Genomic DNA, 27,538 nt, shown 5'->3' with positions numbered 1-27,538 from the left:
AGCTTTCCTTTTGTGCTTTTTAATTCGCAAAAGAAAATGATAAAAACGTTGCCTGTTTTTTATAGCTATTGACTACTTCTAAGAACGTTCACTTATTATTTATATATTATTCATCTTTATTAAATAAACGAACAGCCTTATCTTATATTTATAACATAATAAAAAACGAATCGCTTTGGTAACTGTCTGTCCCTATGTATGCTTAGATCTTTAAAACTACGCAACGTGTTTTGATGCGGTTTTTTTTTAATAGATTGAGTGATTCAAGAGGAAGGTTTTTTAAGTATTGTACTTGTGCGAAGCAGGGGTGGGTCGCTAGTTAATTATAATTGCTCTAATATTATACATATTATGTGAACGCATGTCAAGGTACAGGCTGTTTACTGTTCCACGCAAAAAACTACTGAACGGATTTTCATGAAACTTTACAGGATTATTGTTCTTACATCAAAATCACGTAAGGCTTAAATTTAAAACGATGTTGAGTTATTTGGCTAAATTTCAACGATAAGTGTCAAGTATGTCAGTCTTTCTATGAAAAACTAAATTTCATACGGACGAAACCGTTAACTGTCTCTATTTGATTGGATGTTATTTAATCTATACTTCTATACTAATATTATAAATGCGAAAGTAACTCTGTCAGTCTTGCTTTCACGCCTAAACTACTGAACCGATTTTGATGAAAGGCATAGAGATAGTTTGAATCCCGGGAAAGGACATAGGATAGTTTTTATCCCGGTTTTTGAAACAGGGACGCGCGCAAAACCTTATGTGACAGACAAAAATCCACGTGGGCGAAGCCGCGGTTGGAAAGCTAGTTATTGCTATTTTAAGAAATTATTCAAAGGAAATCAAGTTTCTTTCAAGGGAAGCCAATGTTTATAATTTTATCCTGCATAAGATAACAAAAAACTATCTACCTACATTATTTGACTTTAAATTTCAATTTTCCTTTGAGAATAAAATTAAATTCTTCTGTAAAGTCACAATTATTATGCGCAAGATATTCTTCGCCGAGGAAATAAAAAGCTCAATCTAAAGCTTCTGTAAACACGAAACTTTAAGCCAATGACGATATTTCAAGAGCTTTTATTAACTTCCAAAGAATAGCAGTTTATGGCCTTCAGGATTGGCTTCTTAAAAATTTTGTGAAGGTTTAAAGATGGCCGACGGGTTTTCATAAGGTATTCTTAGCGAGCAATGTTTATTCATCCAGTATTTTATTTATAAATTCATAGTTTTTGAAAATATCTTTGAATATTGAATGGATGGAGTTTACCTTATATTTGCTTTATAACATGTTGTAAACACTATTTCTTTTATTATATAAGAGGCTGACAAAAGCGACTAAGTTTTTTTCGCCACTTCTCAGCACCAGCCCATAATGTTGACCCGAAATGGTGGTAGGGCAAGCTATATTTGGAACGTGTATACGGGCCCTGAAAAGGGCCCACGCATAAAATAATTTGAATTTGAATAGATTGGTTAAACTGAAGTAAGAGTTTTGTTTTGTTTTGTCTCCATTTTAGCAATTGATACGTTTTAAGAATTGTATTCAGGCACAAAACTGATTGTGCTACGCTCGATGTCTTATCATCTGTACCTACAATGGCATGTTAGGTCAAAGCCAAAGAATTTACTATCAAATTATCAAATCTCAGTTTTTCAATATCGTAGTCATGTTTCACAATAATAATTATTGTTGTACCAACATTCGTTCCAACCAAATACCTACCTCATAATTTCCCCGCATATACAGGGTGGCCAAAACAGTGAGGTCTAAAAGAAAAATTTAGATTCCTTACATCAAGGTGTACCTAAATCACCCCCATGTATATTATACGATTGTGCTTAGTTTAGGAGATAGAGATAATTTTGTGATATTTTAAAATTTTATGACCTAGTAGGCTTTAAACATTTTTATCTTTTTTTTGGGTTGACTTTTTTCAGATTTCTTTTTTTCGACAGATTTGTTATGAATTGCGGATGTTTGAAAAAAATAATCACCTTTCTATCTTTGATTCAAGATACAAAAGTTTTGCTAGAAACATTAAAATTATGCTTTTATCAGAACACTATCAAATTTTCAACTTAAAAGTTTAAGTAAAAAAAAGAACTTCCATAGGTCCAAAACCATTTTAAAAACTGCGCCGTTTCCTGAACATTCATAATAATACAAAAAAAGATCTACTTAATAGGCCACTATTTCCTGTAATCGGTCCACTAAAGTGGTAAGTCAGAGATTCCGTTACATGTTTTTGACTTTCTTAGAGTGAATTAATATTGGGAATCCTCTAAGTTTACATTACGTAGAACAGATTTAGAGCAGTAACTGGACAGAACTTGTTTTTATTCTAAACGAGGAAGCTCTTGCCCTTCATCACACCTGGTGGAAACTGATGATTATGCTGAAGGTGGAAGGGAACTTCAACTACAAAGGAACTATGGCTTCCTACCTCCAAATTCCGGAACACATTGTTATTTTAACCCGGCGAGGCTGTGGTGGCAAAATGTAACAATGAGTATGTGGTGGGGTGTCACATACCCACTTATCAAATTGGCCATGAAGATCATAATATAGATAAATTAAGTTCTAATCTTATGTTTTGTGATATTAATATAAACAATAAACAGCTTTTAATGAAAAAACTTTAATATTTTAATATTTTTTATTATTATTTAGGAAAATAAAAGAAACTGAGTTTTTTTTAAACAAAAATAGGCATTATCTTCACAAACCTCTAAAATAAACAAAAACAAAATTTTACTTTAAACAACAACTACTAAATTAAGTAAAAAAACATCAGTCTTTGAATTAGAAATAAAAACCTATAATAATACTTTGGAACAGCTTAGGAACTAGGGTCATCATCACAACAATTTTTGCAGGAAAATATTGCATGCTCTATACATAATTATGGCCTTCCCACATGTTGAGCAAGAGTTATTTGTCTTTCTATCTTTTTTCCTTGGACAATCAGCACATCTCGTATATCGCCCATTAGTATTTTGGAGTGAACGACTTGGTTCTTCATCAATTTGCGAACATATCCTCTTCCGAATATAGACTGGAATGTTTTTTTGGTCTTTCCGTAATCGTAAATGTAAACACCAGAGCTAACCCTAGATTACGGATAAACTCTGTTCGCTTTCTGTTTACATTCCAACATTCAACTTCCGTTTTAGCTAACTTTGCAATTCCTTTTACTTTTTTTCCTTTATGTTCTCACTGCGAGTACGTAAAATAGTCGGCGGTGGTTTTTTGAGCCATTTCTGACCATCTTTGGACTCATAATAAGGAACTTGAACAGAAGAACAACGTCGATTTCTCAAAACTGACAGCGGGATATCTTCGTCAGAATCATTAAAATCTAGTGCAAGTTCACTGACGTCTTGTTCTCGATCGCTAATCTCCTGTTCTGTCTCAGATTCTAGGCTATGTTCGCTGCAATGATCAGATTCGGGTTCGGAGCTTGACTCGTCCGAACATTCTTGAAAAACCTCCTCTATCATGGACTCAAGATGCCTTTGATCTCTTTCGAAACTCATTTTCGTTCAAAAACTAAAACAAAAAACAAATAATAAGCAAATAAACTAAAAAAATAAATTTTCAATTTTACCGAAATAACCACACACCAACTATGTGGCGGGGTATTACGTACCCAACAGGAGTTTGCGCACGTATATCTCAAGCGCCGGTTAGCGCAACACTGCGATCACGCCACTATCCCCTCCCGCAGCTCTTTAGCTCCAGCTATGCGGCGAGACAAACCGTTACAGCAAAAATTTAAAACAAAACGATCGTTAAAGTAAAGCGTGGGGTATGTCACACCCCACCACAGCCTCGCCGGGTTAAGTAAGTTTTGATGAACATAAACCAAATATCTCTCCTTCTTCTTCTCACTGTAGTAGGTATTTCAAGGGTAATAGTAAAATGTAACAACTGCCTCTGTCTTCAAGTGGTAAGAGGTAAGCTTCAGAGGTCCCGGGTTTGATTCCCAGTGGAGGTGAAATTTTCTGCTCGGTTTGGTTGGTGGTAGAGTTTGATCTAAGTCTGCCTGGCTAGCAACTCTATTTTCCTAAGTCAGTCACTATAACAATAATGTTAAAAGCATTACTGTATTCCGGCATTTGGAGGTAGGAAGCCATAGTTCCTCTGTAGTTGAAGTTCCCTTCCACCTTCAGCCTAATCATCAGTTTCCACCAGGTGTGATGAAGGGCAAGAGCTTCCTCGTTGAGAATAAAAACATGTTCTGTCTAGTTACTGCTTTAAATCTGTTCTACGTAATGTAAACTTAGAGGATTCCCAATATTAATTCACTCTAAGAAAGTCAAAAACATGTAACGGAATCTCCGACTTACCACTTTAGTAGACTTACCATTTTAGTAGGCCTATTAAGTACATGTTTTTTTGTATTATTATGAATGTTCAGGAAACGGCGCAGTTTTTAAAATGGTTTTGGACCTATGGAAGTTCTTTTTTTTACTTAAACTTTTAAGTTGAAAATTTGATAGTGTTCTGATAAAAGCATAATTTTAATGTTTCTAGCAAAATTTTTGTATCTTGAATCAAAGATAGAAAGGTGATTATTTTTTTCAAACATTTGCAATTCATAACAAATCTGTCGAAAAAAAGAAATCTGAAAAAAGTCAACCCAAAAAAAAGATAAAAATGTTTAAAGCCTACTAGGTCATAAAATTTTAAAATATCACAAAATTAACTCTATCTCCTAAACTAAGCACAATCGTATAATATACATGGGGGTGATTTAGGTACACCTTGATGTAAGGAATCTAAATTTTTCTTTTAGACCTCACTGTTTTGGCCACCCTGTATATGGGTTGAATGCAAAAAGTTGTAAAATTCATAACAGGGCGTAAAGTGAGCGCAGGTTATTGTGGGTAGTTTAAAAGCCTCATTTTGAACTACCGCGGTAGTTACATAATTTTAATGGCCTGCTAGTTCACCTGTACTATTAAAACTAGTACAACACAATAAACTGGTGGGAAACTACCTCCCGTTAGTCAGGGTGATACACCGTTACTGAATAACTATTTGTGGGAATATGTGAATTATTAGCTAGAAATAAAAACTACGACAGAATTTCACTCACCTACCCCCTTAGTCATAAAAGTTACACCTAGAGTTTAAATACATTATACTTTATGTAAGTATATTGAACTAGTCTTTGGACCCCGTTTCATCTCCTTAGGGGATGCATTTTGAAAAATCCTTTCTTAGCGGATGTCTACATTATAACAACTATCTGTGTGCTATGTGTGTATTTTAGCGCAATCCATTCAGTAGTTTGAGCTGTGTGTTGTTAGATCAGTCAGCACCCGTTCTTCATCATCGTCATTTTGGTCTCCCCTACTTTCCAGATTAGCCACATGGTAGCCGCCTACATCCTGCAACCATCATCGTTCGTTCGTTCGTTCGTTTCAGCCGAAAGACGTTCACTGCTGGACAAAGGCCTCCCCCAAGGATTTCCACAAAGACCGGTCCTGCGCCGCTTGCATCCAGGTACCTCCCGCGACCTTCACCAGATCGTCGGTCCACCTAGTGGGAGGCCTGTCCACGCTACGTCTTCCAGCTCGTGGTCGCCACTCAAGAACTTTCCTGCCCCAGCGGCCATCAGCTCTTCGAGTAACCATCATCATCATAAAATAATAACGATTGCCTTTCATATCGTTATTTTCTGCCTGGACGAGTAGTAACACTATAGAAATGCCCCGAAAATATACTATTTTTTCGAGAAAGTTAGTTACACGTCGGTGTGACTAAAGCCACCCTAGCTAGAACAATAAAAGTGCTTGTAAAAATCCACGCCTAGCTTAATGAATCCAGCGGGCTGTGCTTCGTCAAAGTGCATGACAATGGCGAAAACTACGCCATGTTAAACCCAGTGCAAAGAACTGACGGTAGTTATACGGGAAACCTCTTAGCCTTAATTGTAATTCGCACCAATCTTTTAGTAAAAAGATAGCTAGGAAACTTAGAAAAAAAGAAATTTAATATAGTACTTACTTACCTTTATTCAATTCTGGCATTTAGAAATACACATTGACAAAGTAAACGTGGCCTTCACTGGTTGGGTTTATATTGGCGGTCAAGCTGTAGATCCTGGCTACACAGGAGTTGCAGCGGTGGGAACGAGAGGTGGGAATAGTCCCATTTATAAAAATACTAACTTTTCCCTCAGCTTTGCCTGTTTCGGACTGTCACAGAAAGTCTTGTGTTCCCCTTCCAAAACCAGAATAACAAATATCCTATGTTTTTTCTTGGGTCTTAAACTACCTACAGCTGTAGCGCTTATAACTGTTTTTTATGTTTAGTGATATAAGAAAATTAAATGTTAGATTATAAGCCTAACCTTGTAATTACATTAAATAAATAAATAAATAACTGAGTCAGGTATGGGTATGGGCACAGGAGGGTGTTTATTTGTACGTCAAATGTCAGAGAGTCTTAAAATTTGTATGCTCTGTCACCATTATTAATTATGTCAAAATTACCCCTTCCCGTGTCGGTCCCATGCCTCAGACATCCCTCTTAAGCGCTAGAATTATATTTGGTGGACCTGAAAAGCAAGTGACCTTATTAACCCTCTACGCATTTCAGTGTGCCACTTTGCCCATTAGGACAACAGAAAAAAAAACCCACTTTACCCACCAACCTACAGTGTCACAGATTTGGTGTCAAATTTTCGCACGTCAAAGTAATCTGCAAGGCTCCGGGATCAGTGGGGTGTAATACAACTTTGCCCGTATAATATAGGGCAAGAAAAACAATTGGTAAGGCCAGGGCGTGCCTGCGGGCGATTTCTTGCGTCGATGGAGCGAGGCGGATTTGCTTTTAGGGATGGGTTAGAGATGATATCGATAGTCGATACTTTGTTAGTGCTATTATTATCCAATCTTATGCTTGGGCTGCAATTAGTGCGGAAAGCATTAAAATTTTCGTTCATACATTTTTTGGTGTATGTCGCTCAAGGTTAAGCATCGTGACTTGACTTAGCGTGGCGTGCCGTAGTAGTGCCACGTAGCTCCTAGTCGCTGAAATAGGTCAAACATTATGCTAATTATCTTAATACGGTGGGCCTTCGGTGACAGATCCTGCCTGAGACATCTGATGCAATGGTTTCTTTTTCAGGTAAAAAAATCAAGTAAAAATGTAACAATATCATTAATTCGTAAGTACCTACAACTTTTTTAAATTTTAGAAATAGTTACCCAAAACAAATAAAAAGAGTAAAACTTTGTCTCCAATAATAAAATAGCACATAATAATAATATACTACGTCTCGTATCAGTTTCTAAACGTACTAAAATGACACTTTTACCGAGAGTATCGATATTTTAGCTCTGACACTACATCACTAGTGGATCGTGGCGGATCTGTTCGTCGCTGACCGAGTTGGTTCGATTTACATGTATTTAGAGGTCCGTGGGCAAATATTTATGTAGATATTTGTTTCGGACAAACAACACCGACGACTCACTTGGTGCGAAAAAATAATGGTATTAACATTGAGATTTTCTTTGATAAAGTCATTATTTATAAATCCCCTAGTACACAAGGATTTGTAAATAACTCAAACAATTCAAAGCTTATACATTTTCGTACATTAATAATACCTTAGATAGGTAAAACGCCACAGTGCTTACGCCCGAATTCACAAACGAGGCTTGGTTAAGTGAAGCAGCAAATCGAACGCACAGCGTTGAATAGAGCTCTGTGATTGGTTCATGTATCGCCCTGTGCATCCACGCGCACTGTGAGACCGCATAGTAATGTTTGTGAATACTGGCGTTGTTATTGACAATACCTAACTAAAACGCTAGATGCGGTCACAGACTCAAATATCACTGGCAGAAAAACTAACGCCCGTATTCACAAACATTACTATGAGGTCTCACAGTGCGCGTGGACGCACAGGGTGATACACGAGCCAATCATAGAGCTCTATTCAACGCTGAGCGTTAGATTTGCTGCTTCACTTAAGCAAGCATTGTTTGTGAAACGGACGTAAGGAATCAGTAGGAAAATGACAGATCTCTTTTTGACTCATCTAAGAATCAAATTCTTACCGTTCAATGATTCATCTCCCTAAATCAGGTGTTGCCAGAAATAAATTAAAATGCACCACGAGTCCCGGCCACTTCCAATAATAAAGCATCTGAAAGGCAGAGACCGTCTACCCTCATTTCAAGTCATTGTGTTAGTCGAAAAAAATATCCAGGCCCATAGCAAAAAACGCTTTTTCAAATTAACACCCCAATTCAGATTTCTGCCGGATATTTCTTTTTGGATTCGCAAATCTACACCTTTTCCGGGGAATTCGTTATTTTTTTATCTCCACCCGCGTTTTGGGGCACCCGAATAAAGGCTGCATAAGAATTAAAAAGGTTTTTCGTAAACGTATCCATTTATTTTCTGAAAGGATACCTGATATTAAAATGTTGGGCAAACGCTTGTGGATGTTGATATTTTTCTTTGATTTACATATTTTAAGTCAAAGTGGTTGTGCGGAAGCGGGTATCGTGCGTTTTGTTTTTTCTCTTTTGATACGTGTTCATACGAGTACGTTATTGATTCATAGTTATAACGGTTTATCGTATTATCGTGGCACTTTTGTTATTTTTAACCGTCTTCAAAAAAGGAGGAGGTTCTATGATCGGTTAATACTGTATATTCCTATAATAATAATTTTACTTATCAGAGATAAGTATTATATTTGACTTAACTCCACAGGAATAATCTTATATCTTAACATATAAAACTCAAAGGTGACTGACTGACTGACTGACTGACATAGTGATCTATCAACGCACAGCCTAAACCACTGAACGGATCGGGCTGATATTTGGCGTGCCGGTAGATGTTATGACGTAGGCATCCGCTAAGAAAGGATTTTATGAAACTCCACCCCTAAGGGGGTAAAAGGGGATCCACGAGTACGAAGTCGCGGGCGGCCGCTAGTTGTAAATAAAGTAATAATATAATATTATATACTCGTAGTACCCAAGTACATTAAAAAAGTTTTTTTTTATCTTTCAATACCGCTCCACGATGTAACATAAAGTCTCAAACGTTAAGTAAAATACATATATTTTATACATCTCCCAGGCTTTAAAAACAGTAGGCAGCGAGCGAAAACACGCAAAATTAATTTGAACAAACACTGCTAAGGGTTTCTCCGCTTTTTTGGCAAAAAAACTAAAACAAAACGTGTTGGTTAACGTTGCGTTGAAAAATAAATTACCACTGTGAGGTAAAGTGATAACAAAAAAGCTCTGTTAAATTCAACATGGCGTAAAGGAGTCAGGATAATCTCACAAAGCCTGTTTATGACTCCTCGTTTCAGCCGAATGACGTCCACTCAAATCAAATCAAATCAAAATTATCTTTATTTGTTTAGACTAATTAAATTAGTTCTTGCAAATCGTCAAATGCTCTTAAGGAGCCTATACATGTCTCATTCTTTTTTTGCCCTACCAGCGCTTCGAGACAAACATTTGGCAAGTGCTGAGAAGAAGCGCCGCAACAAACTCAGTCACCACTGTCTGCCGGTTTAAAAATATAAAAAAATATAAAAAAGTAGGAAGTTACATACATTCAGAAGCAAGTTACTTACCACGCGCTCCCGTTGATAGAAGGTGGCCTTTAAGACGCCTATCTAGCACGAGACCGCGTGGCAGTTTTGAATATATTTCTTTAGTGCCGTGCTAATTTCTAGGTTAATTGTTGCGTTTTGATACATATATTTTATGTCAGGTATATCTTTCCTTGACCAGTCCCCGAAGGCAGCGCCTGTTCACAGACATGACGTGTGAACCAGCCATCGCTTCACTCGACCATATTATAGGGAATGTAACGACCCGCCTCACTGCTGGACAAAGGCCTCCCCAAGGATTTCCATAACGACCGGTCCTGCGCTGCCCGCATCCAGGCACTTCCCGCAACCTTCACCAGATCGTCCACCTAGTTGGAGGCCTGTCCTCATTACGTCTTCCGACCCGTGGTCGCCACTCGAAAACTTTTCTGCCCCAGCGGCTATCAGCTCTGCGAGCTATGTGCCCCCCCCGGCTTCTATCATCTTCTATGACTTCTATCATCATAATAATAATGGAGGATTTTGGGTCTCAATGCGACATTTTCTATAATTTCATAATCAAAGTTTATGGTAGTCCACAGCTGGATAATAAATAAGCATGAACAAGCGAGATCTGACGCAGAACTGACGGCCGATGGGGCAGCAAGGTTCTGGAGTGGAGGCCACGTACCGGAAAATGCAGCTTGGGACATCCACTCACAAGGTGGACCGACAACCTCATAAAGGTAGCAGGAAGGCGCTGGACGCAGGACGCTACCAACCGGGCGATATGGAAATCACTGGGGGAGGCCTATGTTCAGCAGGGGACGTCCTGTGGCTGAAATGATGATGATGATGATGATGATGAAGAAAGATCCCTTGCTTTTCATCCAGCCACTGCAGGCTATCTCCTGGTGGTTGATTCATCGAGCAGAACACGTCGTGCAAGGTCTTTATTCGAGGACACGTTTACTCCCATTTTTCGTGGGTTTTAATAGATATTGGCCGGCCCACTGTCATTTTAAACTGGGTCATCATTTTAAAAGTGCCTTCAGAGATTTCAGATATTTTTCAAGTGTCTCAAGTGTTATTATCATCATCATCATTTTCAGCCATAGGACGTCCACTGCTGAACGTCTGTATGTTCCTTATAGAAACAAAAACTACTCGACTGATTTTAACGAAACTTGGTACAATTATTCTTCATACTCCTGGGCAGGTTATAGTATACTTAGGAATTCCCACGGGAACAGGAGCCTCCCCCAATGATTTCCACAATGGCCGGTTGGTGGCGGCCTGCATCCAGCGGTTTTCCGCTAGGTCGTCGGGCCACCTTTACTCAAGTCTACGTCGTAAATACTATATTATGTATAATAAGAAATACGTTTATTATCAAGTAAATACAGGCCTGGCCTATTCTCAGATTTTTTCTAACAACTATTTCAGCGTTCGGATGGGATGAAATCTTTTACTGCTGTCGCGTTTTGACCCGGAAAAATCGTAAAAAGACGATTATTAAAGGATCCATGGGTTGGGATCTTATTCTCATCCTCCAATAATAGCATTTATATAAAATTTTCACCTAAAATTATTACGGGAGAGTGGAAACGGCTGGCGTTATCTTTGGAAGTTTTATTTCTTTGACTGAAAGCTTTTATATCTACACTAATATTATAAAAAGGAAAGATTTGTTTGTTTGTTTGTTTGTTTTGAAAAGCTCTGAAACTACTGGAACAATATGAAAAAATCCATTAGAATCCTAAATTTTTCCTGATGAACATAGGCGGTACGATGTTCACCGGGCCAGCTAGTTGGTAGTAAAGTTATAGTATTGTTTGTATTGGTTCCCGATTTCTAAATTAATTGTAACTATTGTAGGTTTAAAAATAAATAATAATATAAGACACTTTAAAGATGCCCATGGCGGTTTAAAAAGACTTTTATGCCTGGCTAGCTAAATCACAGCTAGACGATAAAATACAATACTAAGTTGCCAGTTTTAATTTTACCTAGGTGCCTATGAGAGTCAAATAAATAGGTTTTACTGAGCAAGCCATCTCAGCTCCCTTCATAATTAACTACTAGATAAACTTGGGGAGAAATAGAGACTCGGTTACTCAAAATTGCAATCTTTTGCAGCTACGAAATTAAAAATCAAAATATTTATAAGTATGTAAGCACTTAAACACGTCCCAAATATCTCTTGCTCTACCACCACTTCGGGACAACTGATAGAACCATCTGACCCAATCCCACCCTTTTCCGGTTTCGCTATTCTCCAGGGGACTTCTAAAATAAGTTTTTACTATCGCCGACACTGACCGGTCTCAGAATCGTAAAATGGCAGAAATTACGAGCCGCCATTATACGTAAGCCGTTAAATTCGTTTTTGTTATATTTTTTCAATTTTCCAGTTTATTGCTGTGTCGAAGGAATAAAGGGTTCGGGGGTGAAACGTTTAATTCGGCTTTATACGGAAGTTGTGGAATGATTTTATCGAAGGTTAGATTAAGTTTCTTCTCTAGTCGCTGGCTAAAACTAATGCTAAACTTTGTAGTGTGTTAAAATTTTAAATTCTTTAACCTATTTTCATCAATTAAAAGTAGGCTTTTGGAGCTTTGTAGTTTGAAAGAATTACGTTAACTTTTAAAGCGAGAATGTGTAATACCCTTAAAATCAGTTTTTAATATTATCTAGTATTACTAGAAGCCCGCACCTTGTTCTGCGTGAAATTTTGTCTATTACAGAAAAGCTTCATCGCGTGCGTCCCTGTTTCAAACACCGGGATGAAAACTACCTGTCCTTTCCCGAGACTCGAACTCTATGTCATCGGGATCACTATGTGACATTTCATCACAATTAGTTCAGTGTTTAGGCGAGAAAGCGTGACAGACAGATAAGAGTTACTTTCGCATTTATAATATTATATTAGTAGGGAAGCTTAGATTAATGAAACCTAGATGGATAGTCTTCATACAAACGCTTCGTCAAGAGTGAGGCAAAAATCTTATGTCATTAATGTCAATTTTGTTGGGGAGTGTAGACAGTGAAGGCGATTTTCCCGAAAGTAGGGAAATTTTTAATACGTTTTTAATTATTTTATAATTAACAAAAACAAAACGCATCATGTACTTACTTATTTATTGAATTCAAAGTACCTACCTAATAACGATAAGATAAATCGACTTAAAAGTCTCGATTTCATAAAAAAGGAAGTGTATTTGTACGGCGAACAATTGGGAAATAAATTTTCTTGTTACTGGTATCATTCCCGTATTTAATTTTTGAAAGCCAAATTCAAGCAAAATACGCGTCGAATTGTAGTACTTACTTATGAAATATAACACTGGTCACTTTCTTTCGTTTTTCTGATGTATTTTAGACACCCTTTCACAGCACAAACCGTTTTAATTAATTGAAATTCGTCGGACGTATTTACCAATTTTTCACTTTGACAGTTCATGTGACGTTTACGGGTGAGCCGTGCCGGCTCCCTAAAAACTGCCTCACCTTTCGTGCACAGACTATCTATCTAGACTTTATTAATCTAAGTAGGGAAGTAGGGATTGTCAACCCTTCGTTATCAGTGACTGAAAAACAAAATAGTCCTTAGCTGTCTTATTACAAAAAAATGGTTTAGAACGGTATTAAATCAGGTACTACCAAGTTCTAGAACTAAAGTTAGTACTAGTATCAAATCGTAGTCTTATTACAAAACATGGTTTATTCGAAGATCAGTTAGTCCGAGGATTGCTCTATGATTACACAGATAAAAAATAAATAAATAATGAATACCATTCATTCATTCAATTCATTCTGTGGAACGTTCCGATTCTCGAAATATGTATTTTTATTTCATATTTAAAAAAATGTTTATAATACACAGGTATGTCGTGAATTTATTTAAATTTAGTTTTAAAATTCTTTATTTCTTTCTTATATCATAAGTATTAGCACAATTAACAGTTTTAATGCTGTTTTTTATTGTTGAAGTTCTTTTATATTTTTCACAAATTTGCAGCGTGAAATGAAGTATGTTCGAATGGCGCGTAAATGATGGCTGCTATCAAATTATTTTGGCTAGATTAACAACTTCATTGATACCTACCTAAATAAGTGCAGTTGGGTTCGGTGTTGTTTTTCAATTCTTGTAAGTTATTTAAATAAAAACAATATGGCAGAACAGAAGAAAAAAAGGGGTGAAAATTGGAGTTCTGAAGAAAAAGTAGGTAACATTTTGGAAATACTTTTTATAATTTTAACCATCTATTACTATTTCTACTAATGTAAATATTTGGTTATTATAGGAAATATTGCGTCAACTAATTGGTCAATCTGCGCATATAATAGAAGACAAATCTACAAAAACTTCAATAAATATTCAAAAGATAAAGGAGTGGAAGAACATTTCAAATAAGTAAGTTAAGAATAAGTTTTGTTACAATGATAGTATGAATTTTATAAAAAACATTCACTTATTACCTATTTTAGATTCAATGAAATAACTGGCAAGTTAAGGTCATGTGCAGAAATGAAATTAGCTTGGAAGAGGATGAAATTGTCTGCCAAATTAAATTTATCTTCGCACAGAAGGGAACAAACTAAAACCGAAGGTGGCCCAAAACCATCATCACCCTCTCCAGAGGACTTAGAAATAATGGCTATTGCTCCTCACGACTTCGTCATTGAATTAAATGACTATGATAGTGACGCAGTGGTAAGTGATTTAAAAAATAACTGTAATATCATAAAAATACTCTGATAATCTTGATGATAATATCATGCAAAAAACAAAACATGTAATTTTTATGATTTAGATTCCAGTTACCAAACCTACTGCTACCGCAACTACTGCAGAGATATTAATTGACACTCAATCTGGTTCTGGTATTGAAAGGAATGAAAACAGCATAATATTCATAAATAATTCAGAACACACCATTGAAGAGGTTCAAGGTACAAGAATATGAATTAACTACAGGGTATTAATAAAATTGATAATCTTAATTTTGCTAAATGTTTTGAACTTTATGAATTAATTTCAGTTAACAAACCTAAAAAACTTGCTCAGAAGACAGACATTGATATTACTAATGACACAAAGGCTAAAACTAAAAAGCAAAAAGACTTAAAAAATAAGTAAGTGCATCTACTTTCGATATAATTAAACATTTTTTGTAATACCTAGGTATTTTTTATACATTTTATACTTAACTTACAGATATGATGGAATGCGCCAGTCTATTGTAGACAGCAATGTACATTTTAAAGAAAGACACTTGGAAATGATGAAAGTTGAACATGAGTATAATATTAAAATAGCAAAGTTAAAAATAAAAAAACTTGAATTGGAAATAGATTTATTAGAAAGCAAGAGAAATACCAATTAAGTTTTTATCTTAAAATTAACATCATTTTTTCTTATTCTGTTGATTGTTTTAAAGATTTTATTATAATAAATATTTTCTATAACTTAAGTTTGTACATGAATTTTTAATTAGTATCTTCCCTTAGCCCTTTTGAAACTTGGTAACCACATTAGTCTACAAATGAATTACGAACTTTATACAACAATACTGTTCTGAACATGACTGTTCCCAACCAGTAGTGAACAAACATGTAGCAGAAGTTTTCTCACAAATATCACATTGTCTGCAATATTAATAGAACAAGAGGAGGCTTTATAGAAATTCAAAAGTATAGCTGGTTCCGGTAGCGTAATTTGTGGTTTATCTTCCTACTCCAAATAACCCAAAAAGCGAGCTGCCTGTCTAGGCCGCTGTAAGCTTCCGGCACTGAAGCTGGTGATTGGAGAATTTGAGCCCGTTCTTGAGAGGCATTCTGCCACCTTTTTGCATGTCTTGCTGATAACTGGTTGTGATACACCATGCAAATCAGCTGTATCATCTTGAATCTATGAACAAAATCACAAGACAAGACTGTAATTTAAGTTTCTCGACTAAAATATCTATCAATATTAAAGTTTGAATAGCACTTACTTCGTGGCGAGCCCAGTTGCGTAAGGCGCAAACCACCTGCAGCTCAGGGCTTAAGGGGCAGCCTCGAGGATCGTGTGCCAAATCCTCTCGTAACAAATCCACCAATTTTTGCCCAAAACGTTTCGAAAAACGGTATTTACTTTTGAAGTCAGGTTCTTCTAGTAAAAACGGATTTGCTCGGCGACGGTATCGTATGGTTTGCCGAGACGGTTCAATAGAATCCATGTCCTCAAAATCCATCAGATCCATGTCATTTATATCCATTTTAGATCAAAATTGGAAACGAAATCCCACAAATTAACCAATTCACAAAAGCGATTTGACATTTGACATAAGATAAAGACGTCAAAGTCAAATGTTCACAGATTACTAAAATTTGGTCCAAGCTTAAACTAGGGGTCTTGCGGTTTTATCTTTAGTACCACACATAGTTCCAGAATTAGTGATAAAACTTGTTTTGTAATAAGAATTTTTCTAGTCCATAGTTAGGACCAGGTTTAAAACCAGTTTTAAACTTAGTCTACGTTTTGTAATAAGACGGTAGGTGTTTACTGACTTCCAAAATGGCGGCCATTATCGCGACTTGGTAACTGCAAACAATCGGAGTTAAGGCTTGTTTGTGTGAGATCGATACTTATTCATAAACAACGAAGTTGATAAGCATGTTTGTTAATACTGTGAAGATTTTATAGATTCTATGAAATATGATGGGAAATAACTCATAAAGGTCATAAAGGTATTGGGAAGGCGCTGGACGCAGGCCGCTACCAACCAGGCAACATGGAAAGCATTGGGGGAGGCCTATGTTCAGCAGTGGACGTCCTATGGCTGAGATGATGATGATGATGATGACTGGATTTTTGTAGGCATGCATAAGTGCATAATTATGCATTAAATAAAGATAAGAGACAGAGACATCCAGTTTTTAGCAGGAAATTGTTTTGCAGGATCCCGCTATCCCCTCGCATTGGAAGAAGGAAACGCGCACAAAACTCGAGTGACGCCGCGAGCAAAGGCTAGTTTGTGAAAAGGCTCATTTTTACCTGACTACGTCAGAAGGGTTATGTTTTTAGTTAATAAAGTGCTTCAAATATTGTGCCAAAATTGTCACACCGTATCTATCATCAACTCACTCCTTTTTACCTATACACGTGGCAAGTCACCGTGTATTATGAAGTCGTAAACTGTTGTTCCCTTACGGGCCACAACTCTATTACGTCACAGGGATCAACTTTATGACGTCATGTTGGGGGCAGGTTGGGTCTTTGTGTTTTGGAGTTATAGCATTGTTAATATTGAGCTATAAGTAGCCTTTGTGGGAGGCGTTAGGACTTATAGAGTTGCTAGTTTTGGGTAAAGATGTTTTATGACCTGAGTTAGAATAACTGAAACCTGAAATTCACTGTAACATTAGGAGATCGATGTTTCACATTGATGTCAAAATTAGCAAATAATGTCTAGCTTTGTAGTTAACTGTGTGTTCGTATTTTTCTATTAACCAAGTATCAATTTTGAAACCGCGCGCAGTGGATAGATATTTTTCGTAAATCGATTAAGTTTCTCATTCTGTCGGTCCCAAAAATTCGGCAACTGTATGCCAATAAGGTGACATGAAAGAAGAAATAAATAAGCTAAAAAATTACGTTTTCCGAAATCATTTCAATCAAATCATGCAAGTTGGTTCCATCAAAGCACTACAGCTTTTATTATTGGTTCAGAAATGACTTATCGAACAAAGAGGCTCCCACAATAAAACTGCCTGCACACCCTGTATTATAGACACAATTTGTATGATGGAAGAGCTCGTATACAGGGTGTTAAATTTATAGGCACTCGTCCTCCGAAGCGATCGCAATAAAACGAATTTCGATCAAGTTCGAGTGGAGCGTGTGCGAACGATTTAGCGAAAAATATTTTATTTTTACGGTGAACACACATTAGAGTGTTTGCTTGTAACATGGTGCTAGCGATCGCGAACGTGTCAAACTTCACGCGACTCTCTTACGTTAGCAGTTCATTCGTTCGTTTCAGTCAAATGACTCTGCAGGGCGTAAATGACTCAGTCACGTCTCCGTGTTTGTGAAAATCTCACAAATCCTATTAATGACTTCTCGTTTCAGCCGAATGACGTCCTCTGCTGGACAAAGGCCTCCCCCAAGGTTTTCCACAATGCACGGTCCTGCGCTGCCCGCATCCAGGCTCTTCCCGCAACTTTTACTAGATCGTCGGTCCACCTATTAGGAGGCCTGCCCACGCTACGTCTTCCAGTTACGTCTACGTTAGCAGCATTTACTATTTATAGCACAGGCAGTTGCTCATCCTCTACGCGATTGTTTTCAGTCAACACACTTACACAGTGAATTCTCTTTTTTATTTCGCGTGGGAATAACCGGTGGACAGATTGAAAAAAAAAACAAGTTAAATAGCATAGGTATTTAGTTGACTTTGTCGCTATGAAGCGTTTTATGTTTTTTTTTTTCTATATGTATAAGTTTTTACTCCATCATTGCTTAGCCCAAGGAAATGGTGTATTTTTGACACGTTGAAATTATTATACTCAACCCATGACGCTATTAAAGCAGATTTGTTACATTCGATTGCCTACTGTAGTGGAAGGTTACCTTAATGGATTCCAGGTTCAGTAAGTTAAGTTATCATAGAACTGTTTATCAACTGGAGAATACCCATAACTAACTGCTAACAAAATAGTAACTTATTTAATTAATTCTGACAGCCACAGAGAGCAAAAGTGACAAACTCCCGTATTCACAAATATTACTATGAGGTCTCACAGTGCGCGTGAACGCAAAGGGTGACACCAATCACAGCCTAGAGCTCTCTTGACAAGGCGGTATTTGACCGCAATCGCACCTGGTGTTAAGTGAGATGCAGTCTAGGATGGTACATATCTGCCCTGTAAGTGCCTCTCTATTTAACGCTGTGCGTTCGATTTGCTGCTTCACTTAAGCAAGCATCGTTTATGAATACGGGCGAAAGACTACACTTGTCTTCTTGCTACATACACTACAATTATCACCCATCACAAAATAAAAAGATAAACAAAAAAATTGGGATACTCTTAAGGGATTTACCCATTTTCTACCCCACCAGCATTAAGTGCTGAGAAGTAGCGATAAGTAGGCAATACCCCGAAAATCGGGGAAAAATATCCACCATGGTTTTTCTAAGGAAACAATTTAGTTGACCTCCCCTAATATTTCATTCTTACTCGATAAAAAAGACATAAAATATCTTACCAGGGATCTCGACGTCACCGGAAGTCGCGGTGACGTCATCAATCATAATTCGCGACCGGAAGTGGGCGTGGCCCATTTAGATAATGTCAGCGGCCGTTACAGTGAGTTATCGGTTTTTTAACGATAAAAGTCAGATAAAAAGGCTTTTAGTTTTGTCTTAAGGGAGGACTTGTTATCCTTGAAGGTAAAAGGAAAGGAGTTTTCTTAAGAAGTATTGTCCTAGCCTAACTAGATCTCAACTAAACATCAGTGTGCCTACCATGAGTTTACGTTAGGTGTGCTCGCTAGCGACTGCGTAAAAAAATGTCATTTAAATGTATGACATATTGTGCAGCGCCCCTAGCAGCTACTTTCAAGAAATAAAATCTTCATAGAATTTTTTGACGTATTCGCTAGCGAGCTCACCTAACGTAAACTCATGGTAGGCACACAGATGTGATTGCAAATCTATACCAACTTACTTGTGTTGTTGTTAACATAATTCGTGCCAAGGCAGTAGAAACAAACATTATGCAGTGTAAAAGTATATTTTTCAGTGCCTCATTGGAAACATAAAATACTTAATGACACGAAAAAATCACTGTACTTTTCTATGTTTAAGCAATTAATAGAAAAAGACGTTACTACTTTAAAACAGTCATCCTCTGTGTATTCCTTCCCTATCTGGGAATCAAATCTAGGTCATTCGTGTCAGAAGTCAAGTAAAATACTAGACTTTAAGGCTGAAATTGACAACTGGTATATTTATTGATCTGTCTAAGGCATTTGATCATGTATCACATCAACTACTAGCACAAATGCTTGATACGATTGGTGTACGGGGACTCGTGTTGAAATGGATAATGTCATATACTAGTAATAGAAAACAATGTGTAGTTGTAGATACATTAAACAATAAAAATGAGATAATATCGTGCTCATCACAATATAAATATAACCAATGTGGTGTACCACAAGGTAGCGTATTAGGGCCAATTTTATTTATTATATACATTATACATCAATGACATTTTTAATGCAACTGGACATCATCAATGTATCGCATTTGCAGATGACATATCTATTACAGTAACCTCAAATAACATAGTGACAGAACATGAGAATGACGTAAATGCAACTATTAATGACATAATTAAATTTCTTGACATGCATAGTTTAAAAATTAATCTGACTAAAACAAAATATATACAATTTAATAAATATAAACATATTAATCTTGACATTAAATATAAAGATACTAGCTTTCCGCCCGCGGCTTCGCCCGCGTGGAATTTTGTCTGTCACAGAAAAACTTTATCGCGCGCGTCCCTGTTTCAAAAACCGGGATAAAAACTATCCTATGTTCTTTCCCGGGACTCAAACTATCTCTATGCCAAATTTCATCAAAATCGGTTGCGAGGTTTAAGCGGGAAAGCGTAACAGACAGACAGACAGACAGAGTTACTTTCGCATTTATAATATTAGTTGGGATAGACATTAATAAAGTAGATCAAATTAAATTTTTGGGAATAATAATTGACAAAGATCTTAATTGGAAAAACCATATAGATAGTATTTGTAGCCGTATCAATTCATTTGTATATGCTCTAAAGTAGGGGTTGGTGATAAATGTATTCTACTCTGCCGTCACCACACGGCTTGTAAGAGGCGACTTAGGGACTACACATCAAACAGAGAATGGGCAGCAGCGCTCTCTGAAAAACATCAATCTTTTAAACTGCGCTCTCCAACCCGCCTGCCAAGCGTGGAGATTATGGCAAAACCCTCCACTACAGTGGAGGAGGCTCATAGTCCAGCAGTGGACTGTAAAGGGCTGTTGATGATGATGCTCTAAAGTGTGTCAGATCAGTCACTAATCTAGGTACGGCAATCACGGCCTACCATGCTTATGTGGGGTCTTTATTACGGTATGGACTATTGATATGGGGCAATAGCCCTCATATCAATAGAGCATTTATTGCTCAAAAAAAATGCCTTAGAGCAATGTATGGTGTTCCCCCGCGTACGTCCTGCCGTCCTCTATTTAGTCAGACGCAATTACTAACTCTGACTTCTCTTTACATATTTGACACATGTGTATTTGTTATGCAGAATAAGCACTTATTTAAACGGGCATGTGATTACTATCCAAGAAATAGTAGAGATGCAAACAGGTTGGTACTTCAGGTCACCCCAAAAACAGTGCAGTACAAAAATAGCTGTTTAATCATGTGTATTAAAATCTATAACAAAATACCCAAAGAATTTAGGACATTAAACATTTGTAATTTTAAGAAACATTTGAGTAAATGGTTGCTATCACTGACACTTTACGATTTAAAAGAGTTCTTTGACTTGCTGTAGTTTTGTTCTTCTTTAGAATCGTCGCTAATATTGTGGTGTTTCTAATTTAACTTTTGCATGCTAATAATTTTAGCTAAACATGTATAGTTCTCACTGTCTGTACCTAACATCTTTATATACCATGTTTAATTGCAAATAAATGATTATGATTATGATTATGAAAAAATTGCACCACCTAACATTAACGGTGACTATAACGATAACCGGTTTTTTTGTATGAAGTTTGACAGATTTTTGACGTTTGTCAAAGTTTAAGTGGTGCAACCCAGCTGAAGGAAGTATACAAAATTACTTATACAACAAAAATAACAATGCTGGGTCAAGGTCATTAAGTGTGCAACTCCGTTTTCCCGTTTTTGGCGCACTAATATGACAAAACCGAGCAATGTCGACATAAAAGGGTCATTTTTGAGGATTCCCCTCTCCGCTCTTATCACGGCTTAAGATTAACCTCGAGATTCTGAGCCACTAAACAAGCGATTTGTATGTGTCAAAATTTAAAAAAAAAACGATATTTTTTACTATAAATTCTGAAACCTTTTTGCATTCACGACGTACAACAAAATATGATTAAAAATACAATTCAGTATGTCACTTCCTGTTTACAAGCATTAGTAATTCATTCAAAAAACCTGTATCTGTATAACGCATATTGTGCAATTAAAGACTTGATTTGATTTGAAAGCTGAAAAGTTTTTTTAAATAACATTAATAGTTCTTTTTATATTAAACGGTTTTCTTTTGATGACCTTGTCCATGTGCTAAAGGGTGCAAAAACGAAATATATGATGGAGTTTATTCACTCAAAAGATTTCGAGAACAGTGACATTCTCAGTTCGTGATAAATTAATAAAGAAAAAAGCTTATATCGACACTTTCTTTGCTATCACAAACAATGTGTCGCAAACACACGGTGCATGTATTAAAGCATAAGCTAATCCGTTTATCCAGACAAATGCAGTCGACATATCACCGGCCACCGACAAAAACCGGAAAAACAGTCGCAATAAATTGTCGTGGTGAGAAATTGCAAAAAAGGACTTAGCCGCTTTTTCTGTGGCTCAACAAAATAAATAAAGTGCTCCATCCAAGGATTATCTCCATAAGAATTACCTTCGTGTGTGTTCGTTTTTTGAGAAAACACCAAGGAGTTAACGCTTAATCCTTTGAAAAGGTTCTTTGTTTGCAAAGTTTTTGTTTTAACAAGCTTTTTTATTTGAGTGAAAAGCTTTCAAAACTCGCCAGATTTGATTTTGAGTTTTCTTGTTAATGTTCGGGAAGTACAAACAAGTTTAAATGTGGATTTATTTTCTTTGGTTAAATTGTTCGTTTAATATTTGCTATTCAATTAGGTGCTTACCTACTGTAGGCATCTGTCGTTATTATCACTTATTTAAAGCAAATTTAAACATTTAAGTGTTCATTTAAAGAGATAGAACACAGTATTGAATAACTCACTCATCACGAAATCTCAGAAACTACAAGTGCTAGGAGTCTCAAATTTTGCATGGGGGTTCCTTTTAGAACGTAGGTGCTCACTAAGACGGGATTTTGCAAAATACATCCCAAACGAGATCCACGCGTACGAAGTCGCGGGCGGCGGCTAGTAGGTAAATAATATAATTTCAGCTTTAAGTAAGGGTAAATACAGTAGCTTTTACTTAAATAACTGATGGTATAAAATAGGTACTCTACTAAACAAATAAAGAACTCACTGTATTATGCAAAGAATAGAGCCTTACAGTTATACAAATACAAACATGGAGTTACACCCTTTTCCATGTCAAACACACCACAAAAAACACCCGAGTGATCCAAATTACAATAATGTATGCAACGGGACATGTGAGACAACCGGGGTCTCACGCGCCCCCCTGTGAAATATTACACCTCAGAGCCGTGGAATGGGGGTGGAATTGTAAATTCACCTGATTATCACGACATGTCGGTTAAGGCAAGTGTCGTAAGATACGGGGTCACTATTTTGGGGCGTTTTTGGAGCATATTTGGTGGGATGAATGTGCCCCAATGGGTGTATGAGTTATACAGGGTGTTAGGTAAATGGGTATATGAGCCGACACTAGCCCATGTTAACATGGGCATATAAATGGTATGGTGAAGTCAGAAATTTGATATCATCATTTTAATTTTTTTAATTTCCATACAAAACATTTTTTATAAAATCCGATTTGTATGAAAATTAAAATAATTAAAATGAAGATATCGATGGGTGCCTGGAATAAAGCCGCAATCGACAAAACACAATTTTACAGGAGAAGAGATTTAGTGAAATTTTTGAATAATAACTAAACTACGAGGCGTATCCAAATGGTTTGTATATCAAACGATGCGTTATTTTTTTTGGAGTAACATAATATAATGTGCATAAGGTTATAGTGCTTAGAATATACCTTAAAAAAGGTAGAAATACATATTGCCGCTTCATACATTGAAAGTCGGTTCCGTAAGAGTCCATTGTGGTTTTATTCCGGTAAAAAGTGCAAAAGTAATCATACAGCAATAGTGCATTGCAGCGTTGTGCGCTGATCTGAAGGATGTATGGCGAATACAGTAATAGCGGTTTGCTTGAATTTAATGATCGACTTGGAAAATGTACTGGTGAATGCTGTGTACATTATATGTTCATATGGTCCGTATCGAAATGAGTACAAAGTTGAATATCTTGAGTGTTTCGTTAATATCTTTATATAAAGTAGTGGAATTCATTAGTACATAATGATAATATTATAATATTACACGCTTTTGCCCGCGGCTTTTTCGTAGTTTAGAAGTTATCAATAATTTTGTAACTTTTTTTCAATTTCATGACCTAGTAGGCTTTAAAAAAACTTATCTTTATTTCGGGTTGACTTATCTCAGATTTCTTTATTTTGACAATATCGCTATTAATTGCAAATGTTTGAAAAAAATATTCACCTTCCTATCTTTGATGCAAGATTCAAAATTTTTGCTAGAAACATAAAAAAAATGCTTTTAGCAGAACATTCTCAAAATTTCAACTTAAATGTTTAAATAATAAAAAATGAGAACTTTCATAGGTCTAAAATAATTTTAAAAACTGCGCAGTTTTCTGGACATTCATAATAATACAAAAAAACATGTACTTAATAGGCCACTATTTTTGTAATCGCTCCACTAAAGTGGTAAGTCGCTAAATGTTTTTGACTTTCTTAAAGTGAATTAATATGGGCAATCTTCTAAATTGACATTACGTAGAACAGATTTAGAGACAATAACTGAACAGAACATGTTTTTATTCTCAGCAAGGAAGCTTTTGCCCTTTATCACACCTGGTGGAAACTGTGATCAGGCTCAAGGTAGAAGGAAACTTCAACTACAGAGAAACTATGGCTTCCTACCTCCAATGCCGAAACATATTGTTATTATAAATAAGCTTTAATGAACATAAACCAAATATCCCTCCTTCTTCTCTATCTTCCTAAGTCCCCTTTATCTTCCTAAGTCTGTCGCCATAACAATAATGTTGACAGCATTACTGTGTTCCAGCAGTTGTCAGGTAGGTACACAGCATTGCTTAATGTAAATCCAATCAACATATTTTTATTGCATAGAAGAACACCATGAAGTATTATTACTTAAGAAAGTTTAAAGAAATTGTACAAGTAGGTAATGTTTATTGTGACTTGGTACACATAGTTTGTTTCGGGGAACAAAGCCGCAATGGACGTTACTTGTAGAACATTGAACATGCCATGATTATTCTCGTAAACAAATTTCCGGGAATAACGATTCAATATCCATAGTGCTTTTGGTAAATCAGCCAGTTTCAAAGATAAAATTCTGAAAAAAAATCACAAGGTGTATAGTTATAGGGACCCCCAGATTACGAAAATCGCTTAATCGGAAAACTGCTGCTATGGCGATTGCGGCTTTATTCCAGGCACCCATCGATATCAATTTTCTGACTTCACCATACCATTTACATGACCATGTTAACATGGGCTAGTGTCGGCTCATATACCCATTTACCTAACACCCTGTATTGTGCCTATTATCAGCCCAAGTGTGAGGGTTCCTCATTTTGTTGTTTTAGTTAAAGTATGATGTGTTCATTATAAAATTCATTGTAAAAAGTAACATTACTTAATTATACAATAAGTTGGCATTTGGAAATAGTAATCAAGAATTCTATCATAAGATAAAGAAAAAGATAACGTAGGAAGTTGCAGAAGCCTCGCTCGTATTCATTATGCTTCTTACATGAGATTATACGTTTTTGGGACATATTGTGTTAGTTTTACAGTTATACGATACACAGGTGGTTGGTTGGTGATGAACATAAGATTTTCCATAGTAAAAAAGAGCATTAACTACCCACCTAGAGCAAAAATCTTAATTTACATTCAGTAAAAGATTGTTCATACGATAGTGCTGAGATGAAGCAGTTCAATGCCAGCCCTTTTTTTGCAATAAGTCAGTTTACACGAATTTAATTTGTTGCCAATAATATAGCACCAACTTACAACAATATAATATACTGCGGTATTTAGCTATCCTTGTTTGTGGATGTAATAGGTAAGGTATTAGGTACTGATTTAACCTACTGTACTTTCCTATACTGTGTCACAATCGTCACAAAAAGCGTCGCGTCCCAATCGTCGTAAATTGCACGTCTACCCGCAGCGATAACCCTCATAATTCATCGCCGGCCGATATTAAGGGAAGTGGCCAGGATTTGCATTCCACATTTCGTCCGCCTACCCGCCATTCCTTGATTTATGTGGACTCTTGAAGTTTTTTCGGCGATGAGATGCAGCGATTTTTACCCGACTGTGCGACGCAAAGGAGTGGTAATGTGTTTATTTAATTCCGAGCTTTGCTGTTTGGGTTTAAGACCCACAATGCAGTGTTTCAGTTTAGTACGCGAACCAACTACTTATCTAAGAAGTCATAGGACTTCAGACTGTCTTTGAGAGAACAGCGCCGTATCTGCTTACATAAATGTCAAACAACTACTTTTGTTTGTCTTACTTACAAAGAAAGCTATAAAACCTACATCTTTCAAGGATTTATGATATTCGTTCTCTATTTCTAATATCAAGATGTAGCGATACGAAAGGCAGGTAAAAAGTGAATTTAATTATCATTTTAGATGTTATTATCATTGTATCATCACTATTTCAGCCACAGGACGTCCACTGCTGTACGTAAGCCTCTCCAGTGATTTCTAAATTGGCCGTTTGGTAGCGGCCTGCGTCCAGCGCCTTCATGCTACCTTTATGAGGTCATCTGTCCACCTTGTGGGCTGACGTCCTACTGCGCTTGCCGGTACGTGACTTCCACCTCTTATAACTTGAACCACTCAATTTAACCTCGTCTTACGTTATTTGCGGTAAAAACGGCGAATAAATTTTATTTTTTTCCTCGCGGCGCGTGACAGTTCCTACATGTTTCCGATCGGATTTGTTTTATAGAGTTTTTAGGGTTCCGCTGACGAACGGAGAAACCAAATGTCTTTGTGAGCTTTGAATTTAAGACTTCACTTTATTTAAGTATCAAGGTTATAAATCTTTATGCGGTTTTGGTTGAGTTTCAGAACATTGGTTTAACAATTGCCATCAAGAAAATGCTACCAAATGACAAAAAAAAACATAAACTATTATGGTCAAGCTATTTATGTTGACTTAGGTATAGAGTTAGCATGACCGATGAGGCAGCAAGGTTCTGGAGTGGAGGCTACGTACCGGAAAACGCAGTGTGGGGGACTGACGACCTCATAAAAGTAGCAGGAAGGCGCTGGATGCAGGCCGCTACCAACCGGGCGATATGGAAATCATTGGGGGAGGCCTATGTTCAGCAGTGGACTTCCTGTAGCTGAAATGATGATGATGACAGAGTTAAAGCGGAGATCATGAAAAAAGGTGAGTAGGGATCTGATAACCATTTTCCATGAAAATGTTATTGGTTAGAAAGAGACTTGTAAGAAAATAAACTTGCTTATCAATTTTTGAGGGCAGAATAACAAAAAAACTGTTCGTATGTATCCTGTTGAGCTTTATCACTTCTACGCGAGTGGAGTCCGGACAAAAGCTAGTGGATGTCCATTAGTGATGCGACACTGCTCTAATATCGATAGATGGGAGGTTTGAATCCTTGGAAGGCCAATTTGGGAAATTATTTTTTTTTGTTTTCGTAAGAAAGACATGGTGGATTGACGATGAGGTCATAAAGGTAGATGAGGTCTTGATGCAGGCACTATCAACCGGGCAATATGGAAATTATTGGATGATGCCTGTCTTCAACAGTGTCTGTCCTGTGGCTGAAATGATGATTAAGATGATGAAAAAGACATTGCAAG

The 27,538-nt window shown here is 36.7% G+C and overlaps 2 protein-coding genes and 1 long non-coding RNA gene across 6 annotated transcripts in view; 1 reads left to right on the top strand and 2 right to left on the bottom strand.

Moving 5' to 3' along the window:
* The window catches only part of LOC135084408 (hemicentin-1), a 609,550-nt gene that overhangs the window by 215,728 nt on the left and 366,284 nt on the right, over positions 1-27,538 (bottom strand). The window lies entirely within an intron of this gene.
* Positions 14,221-14,989, top strand: LOC135084512 (uncharacterized). The gene is made up of 4 exons (XM_063979288.1): positions 14,221-14,316; positions 14,417-14,555; positions 14,645-14,738; positions 14,821-14,989. Exons 1-4 carry the CDS (start codon positions 14,257-14,259, stop codon positions 14,987-14,989), a joined length of 462 nt encoding a protein of 153 aa, XP_063835358.1. The 5' UTR covers positions 14,221-14,256.
* Positions 14,943-15,879, bottom strand: LOC135084513 (uncharacterized). The gene is made up of 2 exons (XR_010259869.1): positions 15,599-15,879; positions 14,943-15,513 (listed from the first exon to the last, which is right to left on the bottom strand). It is a non-coding gene; the product is annotated as an uncharacterized LOC135084513 (long non-coding RNA).

Source organism: Ostrinia nubilalis, chromosome 26 (genome assembly GCF_963855985.1).
Source record: "Ostrinia nubilalis chromosome 26, ilOstNubi1.1, whole genome shotgun sequence".
Lineage (NCBI taxonomy): Eukaryota > Metazoa > Arthropoda > Insecta > Lepidoptera > Crambidae > Ostrinia > Ostrinia nubilalis.
This window is presented reverse-complemented; position numbering and strand designations above follow the sequence as displayed.